Source organism: Cydia strobilella, chromosome 1 (genome assembly GCF_947568885.1).
Source record: "Cydia strobilella chromosome 1, ilCydStro3.1, whole genome shotgun sequence".
NCBI lineage: Eukaryota > Metazoa > Arthropoda > Insecta > Lepidoptera > Tortricidae > Cydia > Cydia strobilella.
In genome coordinates this window covers 27,195,534-27,214,894 of record NC_086041.1, presented here as the reverse complement: position 1 = coordinate 27,214,894, position 19,361 = coordinate 27,195,534, and the positions used below count along the sequence as shown (strand labels likewise).

Here is a 19,361-nt window from a genome sequence, read left to right as displayed (position 1 = left end):
CCCGTTCACATATTTTATTAAAATGAAGGCTCAACAAAACTACAGTCTATATCGATGCATATTATCTTATAACCCTTTGTGACTTGTAACACTGCTGCCCTCTTAGCTACTTCTGTTGCTAACTGTACCAAATTTGGAGGCTTTCAGTAGTTTTGAATTTTTGATATTGGACCTATTCATTCATCACATCAATGTAGTTCCGGTTCCTATTGCGAGTGAGCCGTTTCTTGAAGTTTGAGTACAGTGCCAAAACTAAATGCTTTACCATTTCATTGTATCATAAATTAAATTGGCTTCTTATACTCCTTAAAAGTTGAACAATTTTAGGCTTTGTCAGACCAATTTTACTTGAGGCTTAAACTACTATATTTTTTCTACCCCAATTAAGGATAAAATGTCTCAGATAAACGTAAAATGCGAATTAGACTAGCAGGTCATTTACAGAATTTCACGGATCTTTCCTTGTTTCTGTTTGTATGGCACGTGTGGATTTTGAAAACAATCTTATCGCGGTTATGACGCATACAAATAAAACAATAAATGTGTATGTAATGGAGTTTTCTTGGAAGCTCCTCTACGTAAATATTGCACGGTGCTTCAGGCGTCCTCTCGCGCCATGAAAACCTGTTGTAAGTAACAATGTAAAAATAAGCGTTGTAATTTTGTTTAGGGTATATTATGATATGTATGTTTATACTGAATATGACTTTGAATAGTTTGAATCAACGTTCTCGAGTTAAGAAGCTGCACGCTTTACCGCTTATCTACCAGAGCTGTTTGAATTGTATTGTATATTACGAATTAATTTGGTGCTATTATTAAATAATGAATGAAAACACACGTTTTAAAGCATCTCAAAATAAGAAATGAGCTCATGCGATAAGATAAATTGCGCCAACAATGTTGAATGGCATATTTTCACAAATATTTCATTGTCATTTTTAATAACAAAACTTCCGTGAGACACAGACATATTAAATATATTAATAACGGGTCACTCACGTGTTTTAAGTCGAAAACGCTCGACATGTTTCACTCCGTACCGAGGAGCGTCATCAGGAGCTTGCGTCGACGGTGACGGACCGGCGCAGACTGCGGGCCGCAGCCCTCCGCGCCCGATGACTCGGCGCGGGCGCCGGTGGCGGCAGGGGGGGGGGGGGGCGAGAAACTACCCTCGTTTACAGCATTATTGTCCAATGATGGGTTGCACACAACACTCACTACGTCATTCGCTAATGGTTCGTCCACACTGTCCACCGACGTAGTACCCAAAACAGTTTTCCAGCTCGGAGGCACTGACCAACCACAATCACGGTTAAAATTCGGATGACGACTAATTTCGATAGCCTCCCGTACTTTTCGCTGAACCACAAACTTTTCTTTCGCCAGCACGGTTACCTTATCGAAACGTATATAGTGAGTCGAATCCAAATCCAATACGTGTTCCGTCACCGCAGAACCCCGGCTATCCCTGTTCTTCCTACTACGTATGTGCTCGGACAATCTGGTGGAAATGTTTCGGCCCGTCTCTCCTATGTAGTTTTTCCCACAGGAGCAAGGAATCATGTATACACCCGGACTGTTCAAAGGCTCCCTATCCTTTGGCGAACGCAGCACCTGTCCTAGCTTCATATGAGGACGGAAAATCGTCTTAATGCAGTATCTCCGGCGTAATAAGTGTCCGATTTTATCCGTCACGCCATTAATGTAAGGTAGGTATAGGGGCAATCTCTCTGCCGTAGTTAAACGGGGACGCGCTGATGCGTTCGCAACACGATAACTCTGCCTCCAGTTATAGCCATTGCATTCCAATACACGCCTCACGTGACCCAGCTCATGGTCCAAGTACTGCGGATCACAGAGGTTCAAGGCCCGATTAAACAGTGTTCTGGGCACAGAAGATAAGTGGCACGATGATGGTGCGAATCTGCCCTCAGATATCGATCTGTATGTGTTGGTTTACGATACACTGTGGTTTGTATCCGCCCACAAGGTTTACGCATAACCAAGACATCCAGAAACGGCAGCTTTCCTTCGTTTTCTTCCTCCACTGTGAACTGGATCTTGCGATGCCTGGTATTGAGGTGCTCCGTGAGATCCCTTAGGCTGTTTTTCGAGACAATAGCGAAGACGTTATCAACATACCGCCACCAATATCTAGGTCTAACAGGCCTGCTATTCAAAGCATTTTCTTCAAACCATTCCATAAAAGATATTGGCTCCTGATGACGCTCCTCGGTACGGAGTGAAACATGTCGAGCGTTTTCGACTTAAAACACGTGAGTGACCCGTTATTAATATATTTAATATGTCATTGTCATATTATAATATTGTATAACCATAGTAAACGGTCGTTTACTATAATTAGGTCTGATACTTGAGTATGGTTATACGAGAACTTTAAGGATATTACGGATTAACAATAACAATCTCAGTGGTAAAATATTTAATTATAATAAAAAAATATTATCATTGTTAAATAAATGTAATGATCCTCCTTAAAATGTATTCAACAGACATAATATTGTTTTTACATATTGTTCTACATACCTATTGTTTTTAGTATTGTTTTTAAATAACTGCAAGTTTTCTGGCACTATTTATTAACACACCTTTAATTGTTATTAAAGATTGAAATCGATAATTCATATACATACTTTCAAATTAAATGCTTTAATGTTTAGGTTTACATAAATTTAATTAAGGAAACTGTAAGTCTATAATATTACTAACTACCCTTGTACCTAATGTTACATATACGAGACTGTTTGTTTCTTAATAAAATAAAATAAATGTAAGTTTCATATAGTTAGGTATGCAGTTAAAATAAATAAATAAGAAAAGTAGTATAACATAATTTTGGACGTCATCGAACTGTAAACGTTTAGTACCTATATTATAAATGGCGGGTTTGAGCTATTCTGACATTTCTGACACTTATAAATTATTCTGACTGAAGTAGTCTGAAGACTCGAAGTGCCAATCAATTCGCACACTCCATCCCATTATAATCCATCTATTTAATCAGATTTCTGATCAGATATTAAACTGATTCTATCGTAGATGACATCACTTGAAATTATTTTTATTTTATTATTAAATTATATGATTATGATGGGTAAGAGCCAGTCACAAAATTGTACCGAATGTGGAGTAAAAGAAGATGTGTTCCATATCTTGGTGGAATGTGTCCGAAACGAGGCAGAGAGAATAAACTTTAGGCAAAAGTACAACTGTAATTTATATAACATAGGTGAAGTTAACTTCATTTTGGCCAACCCGCAATCAAAAAAGGCGATGAAAATATATGAAATTGTTAACTTAGGTATTAAGCGTAGATAATAAGAGTTGATTTGTCTTGCTATGTCACAATAAGGGTGACATTTTCATTTGTGAAAAAACCCTTTTTCTAATAAAGATTAAATAAATAAAAATTAAATTAAATTATAATACCGACTCGTACAAGTTAATTTGTCATTGTATCGGTATACTTACCGGTTAACGTTGTTAAAACATCGTTAAGATATGTAAATCTATGGAATTTATTTTCAAGAGTATCCACAGTTGGCAGGTACTTTTCACAAATTATATCGTAAAAAAAAATTAAAAATATCGTATATCGTATCGCTATTTGGAAACCATGAGATGATGGTAAAATATACCTACACAACAGCGATGTGATTTAGGCCACTATAAGGAGTCTTAAGACGATTAGTGTCGTACAGTGTCTCGCCTTGCCACAAAATTGCATTATGGTTTGCACGTACGATCGTTAACCAATTAAGATGCTGCCTTAAGGATTCCACCAAAGCTAAGCAAACATTCACTCGTACATACAACCGGCACATTGTTTTGTAGCTTAGCTTGAACGCTTTACAAGTAAACGAAGCAAGCTCCACTACACTACATACTTGTTCGTTTATTTTCTGATAGATAGCAAAATGTGTCTACGAGTATGTATGCAACGTCAAATTGGGTACTTTTGTTGATTGACATGTCGCATACACGCTTATAAAACAACGTGACCGAAATATGTTACCTACATATTTCGCATGTATGTCGCGCGACAAGTATTAAGGAAAAATGCAGAGTCCCCTCCACAGTATTGTGTCATGTCAGTGATAAATTGCGCACGGCCATGTCTTTAGTGTGATGTGACAGACATGAAAAGGCAAATCCGATGCGTTACGATACACGGGCCAAGGTCGGAAGTGACTATTAGATCTATGCGCACACGTACTATTTAGTGTTTACCTAAGCATCAGTAGGACTAAAACTTTTATTATGACAACTAAATAAAAATAAAAAACCGACCGTGCGTGTCGGACTCGCCCACCGAGGGTTCCGTACAAATTTACAGTTTTCAGATTGTTCCCAGTATATGTAGTGTAAGACGATATCGTTACTTGCCAAATTTCATAGTTCTAGGTCAACGGGAAGTACCCAATAAATTTTGATTCCCTTGAGTGTCGAAATTTACGTTTTTTGTGCCATAAACGGCCGTTTTTTTACGTTAACTTAGAAGTTAAGACTTTTTGACAGCTTCAAGGGACTGTAGACCTGAGTATATGGTTTTAATTTCAACTCGATACCTCCACGCGTTCCCGAGATAAAGGGTCTTGACAGACAGATGGACGGACGGACGGACAATAAAGTAATCCTATAAGGGTTCCGTTTTTTTTCCTTTTGAGGTAGTATAAAAAAAACCGGCGCGAAAAACGGCAAAAAAATCACTTGTTGTATAACAAAAGTGATTTTTGTTGTTTGTGTTTGTTTTGTTTTGTACTTTTGCCCCACTTAAATATTTATTTTATTCTGTTTTTAGTATTTGTTGTTATAGCGGAAACAAAAATACATCATCTGAGAAAATTTCAACTGTCTAGCTATCACGGTTCATGAGATACAGCCTGGTGACTGACGGACAGACAGACAGCGGAGTCTTAGTAATAGGGTCCCGTTTTTACCCTTTGTGTACGGAACCCTAAAAAAATTATAAGTAAAGTTGGAATAAAACTATGAAAACGTATTAATTCGCGTATATTGAATTTATAATACATCCCGACGTTTCGAACACTTTACAGCGTTCGTGGTCAACGGGTGACTCATTGCATAGTTTTATTTTATGAGTAACTATCGCGGTAACCGAAGACAATATTAAGTAAAAAAAAAATGTTAAAAAATAAAATAAAATGTTATAGGCTTATACTCGTATCACTTCTACAATCGAGACAATCTAACGACGAATCTCACCGGGGCGGGGCGTGTCGCTAGTTTTAACTAACTTCAAGTAAAAGGTAATAAAAAACATACTTATTGAAAAGTCTCCAAATTGTTATAGAATTGAGAACCATTTCATTTCCTTGAATTTCATTTATTTCATGCAAAAACCATGGTTATTAAAGGTGTTACATAGAGGTTTGGTACATGGTCACCCTGCAAGGGCGTAGCACTGTCTTAAAAACTAGTTAAAGCTAAAGAATTAATTTATACAAAGCAAGATATTTTGACAACCGGTCTGGCCTAGTGGGTAGTTACCCTGCCTGTGAAGCCGATGGTCCTGGGTTCGAATCCCGGTAAGGGCATTTATTTGTGTGATGAGCACAGATATTTGTTCCCGAGTCATGGGTGTTTTCTATGTATTTAAGTATTTATATATTATATATATCGTTGTCTGAGTAGCCATAACACAAGCCTCCTTGGGCTTACCGTGGGACTTGGTCAATCTGTGTAAGAATGTCCTATAATATTTATTTATTTATTTAAGATATGTTTAAATTGGTACTTTCAGTGAAAATATAATAATAATCAAATCGTAGTAAATATATAACATTGGTGAATTATCGTCAAGAAATAAATTTTATAATTATAGCAAATTAGAATGTTAATAAATAAATACTATAAAATATATAGTTAAATGTCAAGTCGTTAGAATTAAAATTATATAGTTATATTGTCATCAAAGTACTCAGTTATTATATAGTAGCATTTTGAGACAAGTAATTGTTTTAGACGTCTTATGAAGGTAGAGTAGTTCTTCGTTTCGAAGTTCGTCTGGTAATTTATTGAAATTTTTTATTGCCATAACGTATGTGCTTTTTGAATGCATTTTCAATGTTGATTTTTTTAAACATACCAATATTTTTCATGATTGAAAGTCCGTTATAATTGTTATAAATACATATCCAACGAAAACAGCCCAAAATTGTGGAACAACGCTTCATGAGGCCATTAATCGATTTTCTGCATCTAGTTTTGCTACCTCTCACAGGCGCCGTGATTGTATGAATATTTATTTCTGCATCGGACAAAGCTTTTAAGATATTTGGGAATACAGACCGTTTGATGATACGAATGATATACGCCCACTAGATATTTAATTCCTACCGGTCATGACCATGAGTATCTACAGTAAGTAATTGAGATCTTGAAATGTGCATACCTGAGGGAAACAACTTTTTTTGGTATAAATTGCCGGAAGACATTGATGGTAGCTGAAATCCTATTTTAGCCTACTTAAACACAATAAACACAATAAACGCATCGTTTTAGTAATCATAAGTCTGCCTACGCGCCTTTTGAATAATTTACGGACCATATTTATTACGCTGTTGCGTTAACGATGGTCTAACATAAGGCGTTTGCTGAAGAACATTTTTGTCATTTGAGTTTTGTTTTTTTTTGTCATACTTTGGGATTGAAAAACTTTTATATCGCTCCATCATTCTTAGCATGCGAGTTTTGGACGTTTAATCGATATGTCACGCCGAGGCTTTGAGTTTCTTGTCCGACTCCACCAATCACGCTGTGTCTCGCGAAACAATCGAAACTCGAGTCTGAAGTTTTACTTAAAGTAGGAGTTTTACTACGCGTAAATTGATTTAAGGTGGTTCGATTTTCATACAAAATTCAATCTGCTTTAATTAAGGCACTACACACTATTACTACAGAAATATTTGCTCATTTATCTACTTTCGAATATTCGTTTGCGCTAAATTAATAGAAAAACTTTGTTTCATACAGAAATCATACATAAATCAACGTAATTTTTTCATCAATTTTACGTATGTGTGTGTCACAAATGTCGTGTACAAATACGTTGCGTGCGGCGTTGCCACTCTATGACGTTGGCGACGTTGCCTGGCCGACCTGGCAGGATTTGCAGTGCCGTCATGTTTAGTGCATTTTTATTTGACAGTGTTGACACTGACACATAGGGTCATGTTTATTGTGACATCAATTTGTTTGTATAAACTGAAAATGATAGCAACGTCTAAATTAAGTTACAAAAATCATCGGTGTTCTGGTCCGCGAAAATCCAGAAAATTCAGACTCAATTGAAGCGGAATTCATGATGGTGAAGTTTCGTAAGGTAGGTACAGTTTCATTCCTTCATTGTACATTGTAATTTTCTCGTGCCGATCTTTTTAGAAAATAATTCTCACTTCTTCCGTAATGGTAGATATAAGCAGTGAACAATACCTATATAATGTAATTATTACTGTTTTGGTTGCCGAATAGTCAATGTGTCACTAACTCTAGGTTTTTTTAGGTATTGTGCAAAATGAAGGCATTCTTGGAAATAAAATGTTTTCCTTCATTAGCCAGAAAAAATCAGGACATCCTCACTGCAATAAGGTAAAATAAAACATTTCCTGGGGATGAAAATTATGGAATTTTGTCTATGAATGAAAAACACAATTATTACTAGGTAAGTAAATGATAACTTTATTAGAATCCATATTGTTGCATCATCTTTCTTCCTATAACATTAGAGAATTTGTGCTATCATGATATTATTTTTCTTTCAGGTACAGGGACACTGATAACAAATATGAAAAAATGTTATTTCATTTGTTGTGTGAATCCATCTACACCAACAAGACATCCACTGCTGGACATAGGCCTCCCCAGGGATCTCCACAACGACTGGTCTTGCAAGACCGGCCAAAATATCGAGCAATAAATAATATAAATAAACATGATAAATATCCCGTGTTCTATAATAGTTATAATTAGAAGGCCATGCAATGTTGTTACTCACTGTACCTACTTGGATCCAAAAAATTTTTTATAAAAAAAGTTTTAATTTTATTTTCCAATTACTACTTTATTATTAGTACATTACGATACAAGTGCGAAAAGTAGGAAATTGGCAACGAGTGGCGATAAATTGAAACACGACCGAAGGAAGTGTTTTAATCGACACGAGTTGCGAATTACCTTTTCGCACGTGTATTGTACAACGTTTTACAGTACATAATTATGGCCCTTTACATTTTCGACATATGCACGTATTGTACTAATTACCGCACTAGGGCGGTAACGTATATGTAGCACCATATGTACTAAAAAGTATTTTACAGTACATATGGTGCAACTTTCTCGCCCTAGTGCGTAAAGAGCACTTTTCATGCATATGTCGAAAGTTTAAAGGGCCATATGTACTGTAAAACGTTGTACGATACACGTGCGAATAGGTAATTCGCAACTCGTGTCGATTTAAAACACTCTCTGCGGTCGTGTTTTAATCTGTCGCCACTCTTTTCGAATTTTCTCTTTTCCGCACTTGTATCTTAAATAACTATTTCAAACTGCAAGGGTACGATGATAGATCTCAATTCAATATAATTTTGCAACATTTGGCATTATTAGGTTATAAATTGTATGGAGATGAAATCTATCATCGTACCCTTCCAGTTTGAAAAATACTATAGAGGCTGGGCAGTAAGGGATTGCTTTACTTGTAGAACTATATTTAGCGCTTAAAAAAAAACTGATACCTGACACTTACAAACCTGGACTTCCTTGGGCTAGTGCTACTAAGAATCGTCAGTATTCTCCATCCTTTCTGAGTTGGAAGAACCCAAAAAGGTGAGATTTGTGAAAGTCAGGTTTTCAATATATGTGGAGTTTTCAACCAAACGGGTACCTACTTATTGTTGTCATATTTCCATAAAGCTTCAAAGTGAAATCAACCTAATCGACAACCGACAACGTGGTACCTTTTAGTTCAAAACGTCACATATTTTTATAAAACGTTATAAACTAATTTATTAATAATACTGAATATCTGGGAGAAAAAGAAAACATAAGTAAAAACTCAAAAATGCTCGTTTTCCCAGAGATAAGACCTAGCTAGATCGAACCCCTTACAGCAAATTTCATCGAAATCGTTAGAGCCGTTTCCGATATCACTGAAATATATTTCGTTTATATCGGAATCGGACAAGAATTCGAAGACTAAAAGGTATAAGAAACATAACATAAAAAGGACAAAAAAAAGTACCCCTGACGTACCAGTCTCGAACCCGAATCCTCTTGCACGTATTTCCACGAACATACCGCAACGCCATTGCAGCATACTTACACTGCATGAAATTGTCTACTACAAGCATCACGGAAACACTGTTTGCATGTGTGAGTAATAGTAGGAAATAGCATGACAGAAACACTCTGTCGACTTTAAAAGTGTTTTTTGCACTAATGAAGTATTCAATGTTTATTATAATAGTTCAATATTTATGTAAAGAGTGCGCTAATCATACTTTTAAGTATACAGATACCAACACTATTCCACAAAAAAATAAAACCTGAAAATTTGCGAAAGTGACGCCATCTAGCGGGGTTTAAGCTTTGGGTAACCTAGTCGAACCACCTTAATTTGTTGGAGATTTTTGTGTTGACTATTGAAATGCAAATTAAAATTTCACTGTAGTAAATGTCTGACGTAATTTTTTGGATGCAAATTTTTTTCTGTTCGTCTTCCCGACTGGTCAGAATAAACTTCACGAGTTTTGACGCCTCTAGTTTTGCTACCTCACGGCGCCTGTGAGGTAGCAAAACTAGAGGCGAAGTCAAACGCTGCGACGTTTAAAAGTAAAACGTAGAAAATAAAAGTTCCCTTTAGCCTCTTTCTCTGATATCCAGCCTCCGGTCACTGGCTTTCTTTTTACTTTAAGTAGACATACTTTAACGTTCTAAAATAACAGTTATTTGTTTTACAAGGGGGCAAAGTTGTCTTTTAACCGCTCGTGCTAATTTGATACCCGAGCACAAGAAGACAAGAATGCGCCTCACCCAGCTAGGAACATGCCTTTTCTGGACCAGCCGGCATACCAGGGGATGAAATTTTGTGGGGAGTACCATGCTCTGGGATGGGGAAGGGATAGGATAGTTATAATCAGCCGGCTATGCAGCCTAAAGCCAATATTGGAAGATAGGTGGGGTAGGTTATGTCGTCGAAGGTGAGCGTTGGTTATATGCTACTCGTCGTTTCCGTTTAGGTCTTCGTAGTATCTTGTATCAAGTATTAGGGTCGATATCATCTTGAGAGGCCGTTTGCTCGTCGATTCGAGGTGTTGGTTCTTCTTCTTCTGATTCGCTGTCGGTTTCCCAGTTGATATATTTCTCTTGCTGCTTTGTTGAATTCGCCTTTGTCGTCTGCCATGTCGAGCCATTCAGGGGGATTCCTGGTGTAATACTCGCATGCATCAGTGAGTTTTCCTACGTGTCTGCCTACTTTAAGTTTACTGGCTCTGTAGCTATATGAGGCTTCTAAAAGGTGAGGTTTTGGGCGTCTTAGGATGTGTCCTAGGTGGCATTTTATCCTTTTGGTTTTTGTTTTGCCGTTTAATATACATATCACGAACCTTACCGGGTTTCGGTGCTGTTCCCGACTTATTTATCATGTCTCTTAAGATTATTCGCTCGTATCGTCTGAGTTAAGATCTATAGATCTATTAGCTTTGGTCAAGGCCGTACATTTGAGCTCGTATGTGATGGTGGGTTCGATGACCATTTTTAGGGTTCCGTAACCAAAGGGTAAAAGCGGGACCCTATTACTAAGACTCCGCTGTCTGTTTGTCTGTCCGTCTGTCACCACGCTGTATCTCATGAACCGTGATAGCTAGACAGTTGAAATTTTCACAGATGATGTATTTACTATTTATGTTGCCGCTATAATAACAAATACTAAAAACAGAATAAAATTAATATTTAAGTTGGGCTCCCATACAACAAATGTGATTTTTTTGCCGTTTTTTGCGTAATGGTACGGAACCCTTAGTGGGCGAATCCGACTCGCGCTTGGCCGGTTTTTATGTATAGCAGACGTGTAATCTGCCATTGCATACGAGACTCTTTGACATGGTTTGTGAGGATAATTTACGTCGAATAAACTTAAATTTTTAAGAAGCACAATTATATGTTAACATATTATGTATCACTGCAATATGTGTACTTTTAACTGTGTACATAGTTACTTGTACAGTCGCTATCAGATATATCGGAGCGGCCAAGGTGCTCACAAATATTTAAACACGCCTCTATTGTCAAGGCGTTAGAGTGCATCCGATATATCTGATGGCGACTGTACCTATTGTAATTAACACCAGCCGGACACAAATCCACTCAGTATTAGGTCAATTAGAAGTATTAGAACCACAATTTAACTACCTAGTCGGCTCATAAGTTCTGTCATATACATAGTATCAAATAAAATCAAAAGTTTAAGTTTATTCTGTATAATTTGTACAGCGTTTGAAAGCTTATAAACTAGAGAATCTAAATGTATAACATTTATTCAAAATGACCGCCATAATTATCTACACAGGCTTGAAGTCTTCGTGGCCAGTCGTCAATGGATTCACGCACCACTTTCATGTCGATATTGGCCACTGCCGTAGCAAGAGATTTTTTCAGCGAGTCTAGATTTGCATGAGGTTTTGAGCACACCTTTTCCTCTAAATACTGCCATATTTTATAGTCTAAAGGATTAAGATCTGGGCTAGAGGAGGGCCAATCTTCATGCCGTATAAAGTCGATTTTATTGGAGGCGAGCCAGGCTTGTGTAGACTTTGCCTTATGGGCTGGAGCAGAGTCCTGCTGGAAAACCCAATGCTGGTTTAGAAACATCGTATGGGATAGTGGTTTCACAATATTAGTCAACACCGTGTCTTGGTACACTTTGGCACTAGTTTTTACTCCTTTCTCACAAAAATGCATACTAGTGACGCCCGCATAAGAAACTCCCAGCCAAACCATCACAGATGAAGGGTGATGACCTCTTTGAATACGGGGAATGCTATTAGACGCTTCTTTACTATTGCGAGCGTACACTCTATCATTTTGTTTATTACAGTTTTCTTCTATGTCAAAAATTTTCTCGTCCGAAAACAGTATACAACGGTGCTTATTTTTAGCGTACTTCTTCAATAAAGCTTTAGATCTTTTAAGCCTTAAAGCTTTAAGCCGACCATTGAGAAGATGGCCAGTTTTTCGTTTATAAGCACGAAGTCTCAGGTCTTGATTAAGCACCGTGTTTTTGCTCAAACCCATCTGGAGGGCCATAACTTTTTGTTTCCTAGCGGGATTTCTGGCAATGCGTACAACCGCTGGAGTCCTAGCTGTACGCGGACGACCGCTTCTTTTCTTGTCATTTAAACTAGAGACCTCACTGTATCTTTCTATGGTACGATACACAAATCTTAGAGAGAATTTTAAATTTTCAAGTAGCTTAAAAATTTTAGTCGGCGAGTGACCACAACGATATAGTGCAATTATTGCGGTACGGCTATCTTTAAGCGTCCACTCCATGTTGAAGAAAACAGAAAATTGCAAAATTATACTACTCAAATATTTAATAAAGATTCGAAATTCAAATGCAGAACGGTTTTTGTTTTAGGAGTTCCAAATTTAAATTTTAAAGGCCAGTGACAGAACTTATGAGCCGACTAGGTATAGTAGCACAATAACATCATGTTGGTACATTAAAGTTAAACCTTTAAACACCATAGATGTCTCTTCAATTCGATGCAATCCAAACACCACCGGTGCCCAATAGGTTTTTAATTGATATTTTACTCACTAACTGCTTGCTCAGTTAGGTTAGGTTGCCCTATAAAATTTTACAAAGAAATGTCTTAATCTTCTTCCTTAATCGCCTTCCTGATTGGCTGGACCGATCTTGGCGAGTCTCTTTGTATTTAACGTGTGTCGTAAGTGGAGATGGCTTTACTTTGTACGTAACGCCCGTACGCACCTTTATAAGGAAAGTAATAGAGCCTTCACTTGCAACTTCATCAACAAATCTGGGCGGAGTCCATATGGGCGACAGCAATTGCTCACCATCAGGTTGCAGCGTCTACTTCACGATCTCACGTTGAGAAGAAGCATTATGTTGTAGTTTGGCACATTATTGTGTAAAGTGATAAACTGATAAATCGTGAATACAAAACGAACCCGAAAAGATAATAATTGTAAACCTCTCCTACTTCTGAAGTATGCAACAAAGGCGATATGAGTATTTCAATATCCTCGTAAGGTATCTTTTCCAGAAGAACGTTTAAAAGTTTAAAACTTAAATTAATTTTTTAGACTGTTATTTTTAAATGACGTATTCGTATGAATAAAATTAAGAATAAGAATAAGAATAAGTTTATTGTTGTTGTTGTTGTTTATTATATTAAATAAACGTAAAGTTCGAATCTGAAAGACCTAAACATTAACGAAAATTGCAAACAAAAATTGTACGTCAAACTTAAATTAATATTTTGATACGAAAATTTTTTGGCTCCTAGCTACCCATGCATAATGAGTCCGACTGTGTGCGCCAAAATTAGAATTAATATCACTGTGAAAAAGTAACCATTAAAATATGCACTGTAGGTATACGGGTCTTCACAATTCAGGTCGTATAAAATGCACAGTATTATATTTTTATCATTGTGCCTCTTTAGTGCTGGCACCTTGTAGCAGTAATGAGCGCAACTTCAAACTCTAGTATATATTCGGATTCACCTGCCTCCCAGATTTCCTTTTATTCGTTCAGCCTGTCACAAATATTATTCTTGGCAGCGGATCAGGTGTAAATCCGATTTCGATATACCACGCTTTCAGCGTCGTCTTTAGACGTCGGCGTATGTGTATTACGATACGATATCAACAATTAAGATTGATTTCAGTGTCCCGTACCAAAATTAGAATAAAAGGGATTTTTTATTTATTTCTGATGGATATGTTGAGGTACGGAACCCTAAAAAATCGATGTTAACATCGATTTGTTTAGGTGTTCCGTACCTCAAAAGGAAAAAACGGAACCCTTATAGGATCATTCGTGCGTCTGTCTGTCTGTCTGTCTGTCCGTCTGTCACAGCCTATTTTCTCCGAAACTACTGGACCAATTAAGTTAAAATTTGGTACACATACGTAAGTTTGTGACCCAAAGACGGACATGAAACGTAAACAAAATAAATCTTAAACATTGGGGCCACTTTTGGGGGTAAATGATAAAATTAAAAAATATGATTTTTAAAACTATATCGTGTTACATATCAAATGAAAGAGCTCGTTATGAGAATCTCAAATAGACTTATATTGACCGGGATATAGACCGTGATTACCTTTTGTATTATTTGTGAGCTCCCGATATTTCGACGCAGTTACATGCATCATGTTCACGGGTGACTGAAGATAGCGGGTGGGTGTCAAAGTTGTGTAGACAGCGCTCTGTCTACCCTCATTCTTGCGCGTCGGCTGCGTTCACTTTCAACGTTACCAACGGTCGCATTCACACTTGTTGGTCCGGTCGCGTTCACACTCGTTGGTCTGTCCAAACACACTACACTCACGGTGTCACTACGCGTGTTTGATTCGGATATCCTGTGATTTGTTTGTGTAAAAAACCAGTGATATCCGAATCAAACACGCGTAGTGACACCGTGAGTGTAGTGTGTTTGGACAGACCAACGAGTGTGAACGCGACCGGACCAACAAGTGTGAATGCGACCGTTGGTAACGTTGAAAGTGAACGCAGCCGACGCGCAAGAATGAGGGTAGACAGAGCGCTGTCTACACAACTTTGACACCCACCCGCTATCTTCAGTCACCCGTGAACATGATGCATGTAACTGCGTCGAAATATCGGGAGCTCACAAATAATACAAAAGGTAATCACGGTCTATATTGACCGGGGTCAATATAAGTCTAGTGAAACTAACCGTGAATCATTCAAAACTCTAATCTCAAATAGTTTATTTTTTGTAATTTTAAAATAATTAGTTTAGAAGTTCTCCGAAACTACTGGGTCTAAAATTTTGAAGAAATTATACAAAATAGTTCTTTACCTATTGATCACAGGAAAACCTATTTGAAATGTGCAGTCAGACTTAATTACTTAGTTTTTGATCCGACCGATTTTTAAAGACATCTCACGTTTCACATAAAAAATAGGTACATTGTTAAAAATTTTGTAATGTACGGAACCCTTGGAACGCGAGTCCGACTCGCACTTGGCCGGTTTTTTTTTAATTTCTTCGCCCGGCCAATGCTAGTTTAACGGAGTCCTAGTTTAGTCTATAGTTGGTACTGTTGGTAGTTGGTATATACTGACCCTGCCTACAAAGGAATATACTGATAAAATCATTCATGTTCAGCGTAGGCAAATTTTAAATAGTTACATATTGACAAGTTATTAAGAGGGGGCAAACGTTAATTTGTAGTTTTAATATATTGAATTTTACACGTTTAATCAAGTGAAGGGTGGTCAATCAAAATGATGACAAAATTTTGTTCAGACGGAAACTAGGACAGACTCCAAACCAAAGCCTTAGGTTAAGATGGCTGGATAGAAAAAAAAACCACGAAAACGTATCTAATTCATTTATTTTCAGTTGTATATGGTTACTCCGCATACCATATATTATAATTTTAGTATAAATTAGCTAGGTACTTAGTGATATATATAGCAGAGGGGTGAGTATAATATTTAGAAGTATGATCAGTAGAAAAGGTTTCAGTTATTGAGATGGCCGGTGACCCCTCACGACAATAACCTCGTTTTTACAATGAGAGATATTGCCAATGCAGTAAAAAATATGAAGCGTGGGAAGTCCCCGGGGCACGATGGACTTAGCGTGGAGCACATCTTCTACGGTAGTGATGAGCTATATCGTGTCCTAGCTGATTTTTTCAATGCTTGCCTAGCCCACTGTTATCTTCCTCCTGACATGATGAAAACAATAGTTGTTCCTATTGTTAAGAATAAAACCGGCGACCTGTCTAGTCTTAACAATTACAGGCCTATCTCTCTGGCTACGATAATCGGCAAAGTGCTCGAGAGGCTATTACAACCCGAATTGACTAGGAATCTTAAAATTGATCAGCAGCGCAGTTTGGTTTTCGTCCAGGACTTTCAACGGATTCTGCAATATTAGGTCTGAAGTACACAGTGAATCACTATGTTAAGAGAGAGACGTCAGTGTACGCGTGCTTTTTAGACCTCAGCCGCGCTTTTGACTTAGTCAACTATGATTTGCTGTGGAAAAAGCTTTTCACGTCTGGAACACCTCCCGAGGTTGTAGGTCTGTTGAGGTTCTGGTACGAGAACCAAACTAACAATGTAAAATGGGGTGACGCACAGTCTAACGACTACAGGCTAGACTGTGGAGTGCGCCAAGGTGGGTTGACATCTCCGGACCTATTCAACCTATATGTCAACGACCTTATCGGGGAGCTGAGAAGCTCTAACGTCGGTTGCCACATTGGTAACGTATGTGTTAACAATCTGAGCTACGCAGACGATATGGTGCTTCTTAGCCCCTCGATAAATGGTCTTGTAAAGCTGCTTAAAATCTGCGAACACTATGCCAGTACGCATGGCCTAAAATATAACGTGCTTAAGACCGAAATGCTCGTTTTTAGGTCAGGGAAGGGTCCGGAGGTGATACCTACGGTGTGTATGAGTGGTGCGCCAATTCGGGTTGTAACGAGCTTCAAGTACTTGGGACACATCCTGAGCGAGTACTTGAAAGATGACGCCGATATGGAGAGGGAGCGCAGGGCTCTCGCGGTTCGGTGCAACATGTTGGCTAGACGGTTTGCGCGTTGTTCGAGTGAGGTAAAGGTGACCCTGTTCAAAGCCTTTTGCCAATGTTTTTATACTTGTCAGCTTTGGAACAGGTACACCAGGCACTCCTTCAACGCGCTGAGGGTACAGTACAACAACGCCTTTCGTATTCTGTTGAAACTACCGCGTTTCTGCAGTGCGAAGGGCATGTTTGCGGACGCGAGAGTCCCTGACTTTTTCGCCATTCTGAGAGCCAGGTCGGCTGCCTTCCGGGCGAGACTGCTAGCCTCTAACAATGAAATTCTGTCACTGGTAGCTAAAGACTAAGTGACGAATTTAACAAACATTGGCGAAAACTGCACCGGTCCGAGAACGGCCATCTTTAGACCATAAGTTTGTAAATGTTTTATTTCATTGTTTTAGGTTGTAAAATTTAGTATTTTGCACTGTATTTTTTGTTTTTTTTTTTTGTAAATTGTAAAAATTGGGTTTCTTGCCTGCCAAATAAATAATTTATTATTTATTATTATTTATTATTATAAAACTCAAAAACCCGCGCGACGTCCATATCTTCCATCGTAAGTTTCGGTGGCGCGCTAAATCTTTTATGTCGTTCTAATTTCTTCACGCTTCACCCCCTCCTTGTAAGACTATGTCGGTATTATTTTGACACGTTTCTGTTTATTTACACACAAATTTATACTACTAAACCGAGATCCTGCAGAAAACCGTACCCGCAAAAAACTGGACGTCAGCTCTTATATGATTATTGAAATCGATTTTTTGTTGTTGACAGATGTGGACCGAAGAGCTTTTCGCATTGGCATACAACCTGAACCAGCTCAACAATCCCACCGTCAAGTTTCTCGAGAAGATGCACACCAAAATCATCCTTAAAGCAGACAAGTCTGGAAAAATACTCGTTAAAAAGTAAGTGATCTTACCGTTAGTCTTTTAATTTTTTTAGGGGACTACATTGAAACTTTAACCCTTTACCAGGCTAACATTTAAAAAATTACAATCGAATGTCAGTCTTACTCATCGAAAATAGAACACATGTTTGAAGTGCCGTATGTGAGAAATATATGTGCCATTTTCAACCAAAAGGGTACTTATTGTCGCTTGTCAGTCAGGCGCTATTTCCATAACGCTTCAATTAGAAATCAATCTTATCAACAAGCGAAAATGTGGTACCTTTTGGTTGAAAACGTCACATATATCCCTTAGCCAGGTAAAGGGTTAATTATGACCCAGGCGCAGTGTAAAAAGTAACAGTGGGCGTCGCCTTTGAGGTGTACCGAACTACTAAATACCGAAAATATAAGGAAGCACAGGAAAGTTACAAAACCCCTCTTTTTAACCAACCTGATATTGCCAGAAGTTAATTTGATTAATGACTTGGATGCAGAATCGCTTATGATGCGCGAGAAAACTAGTCTAGTCAAGACTTATTTGAAGACTACAACGACGTCCACGATAAAAAGTGGTCATGCATAATAGTGTAAATCTTTTATATGCATGTGAATTTTCAAGCAGCGCGTTTTGTACGTAATTTGTGGATATAAAACTACATATTAAAAATACAAACATGATTATACCGTTAGATTTTCTATGAATTTTAGCAATATATATCCCATGGTACCAATGTTTTCTTGTACAGCGTCTTCTGGCAGTCTTTTCCAAGTTTTCTTGCAAAATATATTGTTTATTTTTTATTACATAATCCAAATTATACCTTATGTTATGACGTCCTTTTTTCACAAATAATTTTTCTAATTGTATTCAGATTGAGATAGTTCTGCGGTTCTTTAACTTTGGTGAATATGACTTTTTGACAAAAAATGCCTCCCATATAAAAACTACTTTCAGTGCTTGAAGTAGAAAGTTTTCCTGACTACCACAAATAGAAATGAGTTTCAAGAAGTATTTTTTGGTAAGATGACATTCTAATCTGCCGAAAACAGCTTGTAAAAATACAAATGCAGTTGTGACATTGTAGCGGGAATGCGGGAAGCGAGTGAAGATTGTCAAAAAACGCTGTACAAGCAATGAAAGGTATGATGGACTTTATTTGGCGAAAACTTACACAAACCTATACATTAAAATACAATTTTATTTTTATTGTATAGTATTATACATATATACAAATTATTAAAATAAAAAAAATCTTGAAAATGTACATTCGGTAAAAAGATATACCAGATCATCCACGACCACTTTTTGTCGTGGACAGGCTTTAATAAGAATAATTGTAGTTACACCCCTCGCCCCTCGCACCCCGCACGATTGTCCTGTCTAGACGGCTTCGTCGAATGACTGTATCGTTTTTGGCCCACTTAAATTAAGGGTTTCAGATAATAAGCTGGAAACTCGTATACACCTTCGTTGTGACGTATTAAAGGTTCTCTTAAAAATCTACGCATAGATCGTGTGCGCGTCAGAAGTTATTCAAGGTCAAATGTCATACAAATCGGTTTTTCGCGGATATCAAAATTTCTATAGCTCCGATGTTATTTAC

At 37.6% G+C, this 19,361-nt stretch overlaps 1 protein-coding gene across 1 annotated transcript in view; it reads left to right on the top strand.

Moving 5' to 3' along the window:
• Nucleotides 1-19,361, top strand: part of LOC134744272 (1-phosphatidylinositol 4,5-bisphosphate phosphodiesterase classes I and II) — a 98,368-nt gene that overhangs the window by 28,934 nt on the left and 50,073 nt on the right. The window contains exon 4 of the mRNA XM_063678025.1: nt 17,640-17,773. Coding sequence (XP_063534095.1) covers nt 17,640-17,773 — 134 coding nt within the window. The remainder of the gene's footprint in view (nt 1-17,639; nt 17,774-19,361) is intronic.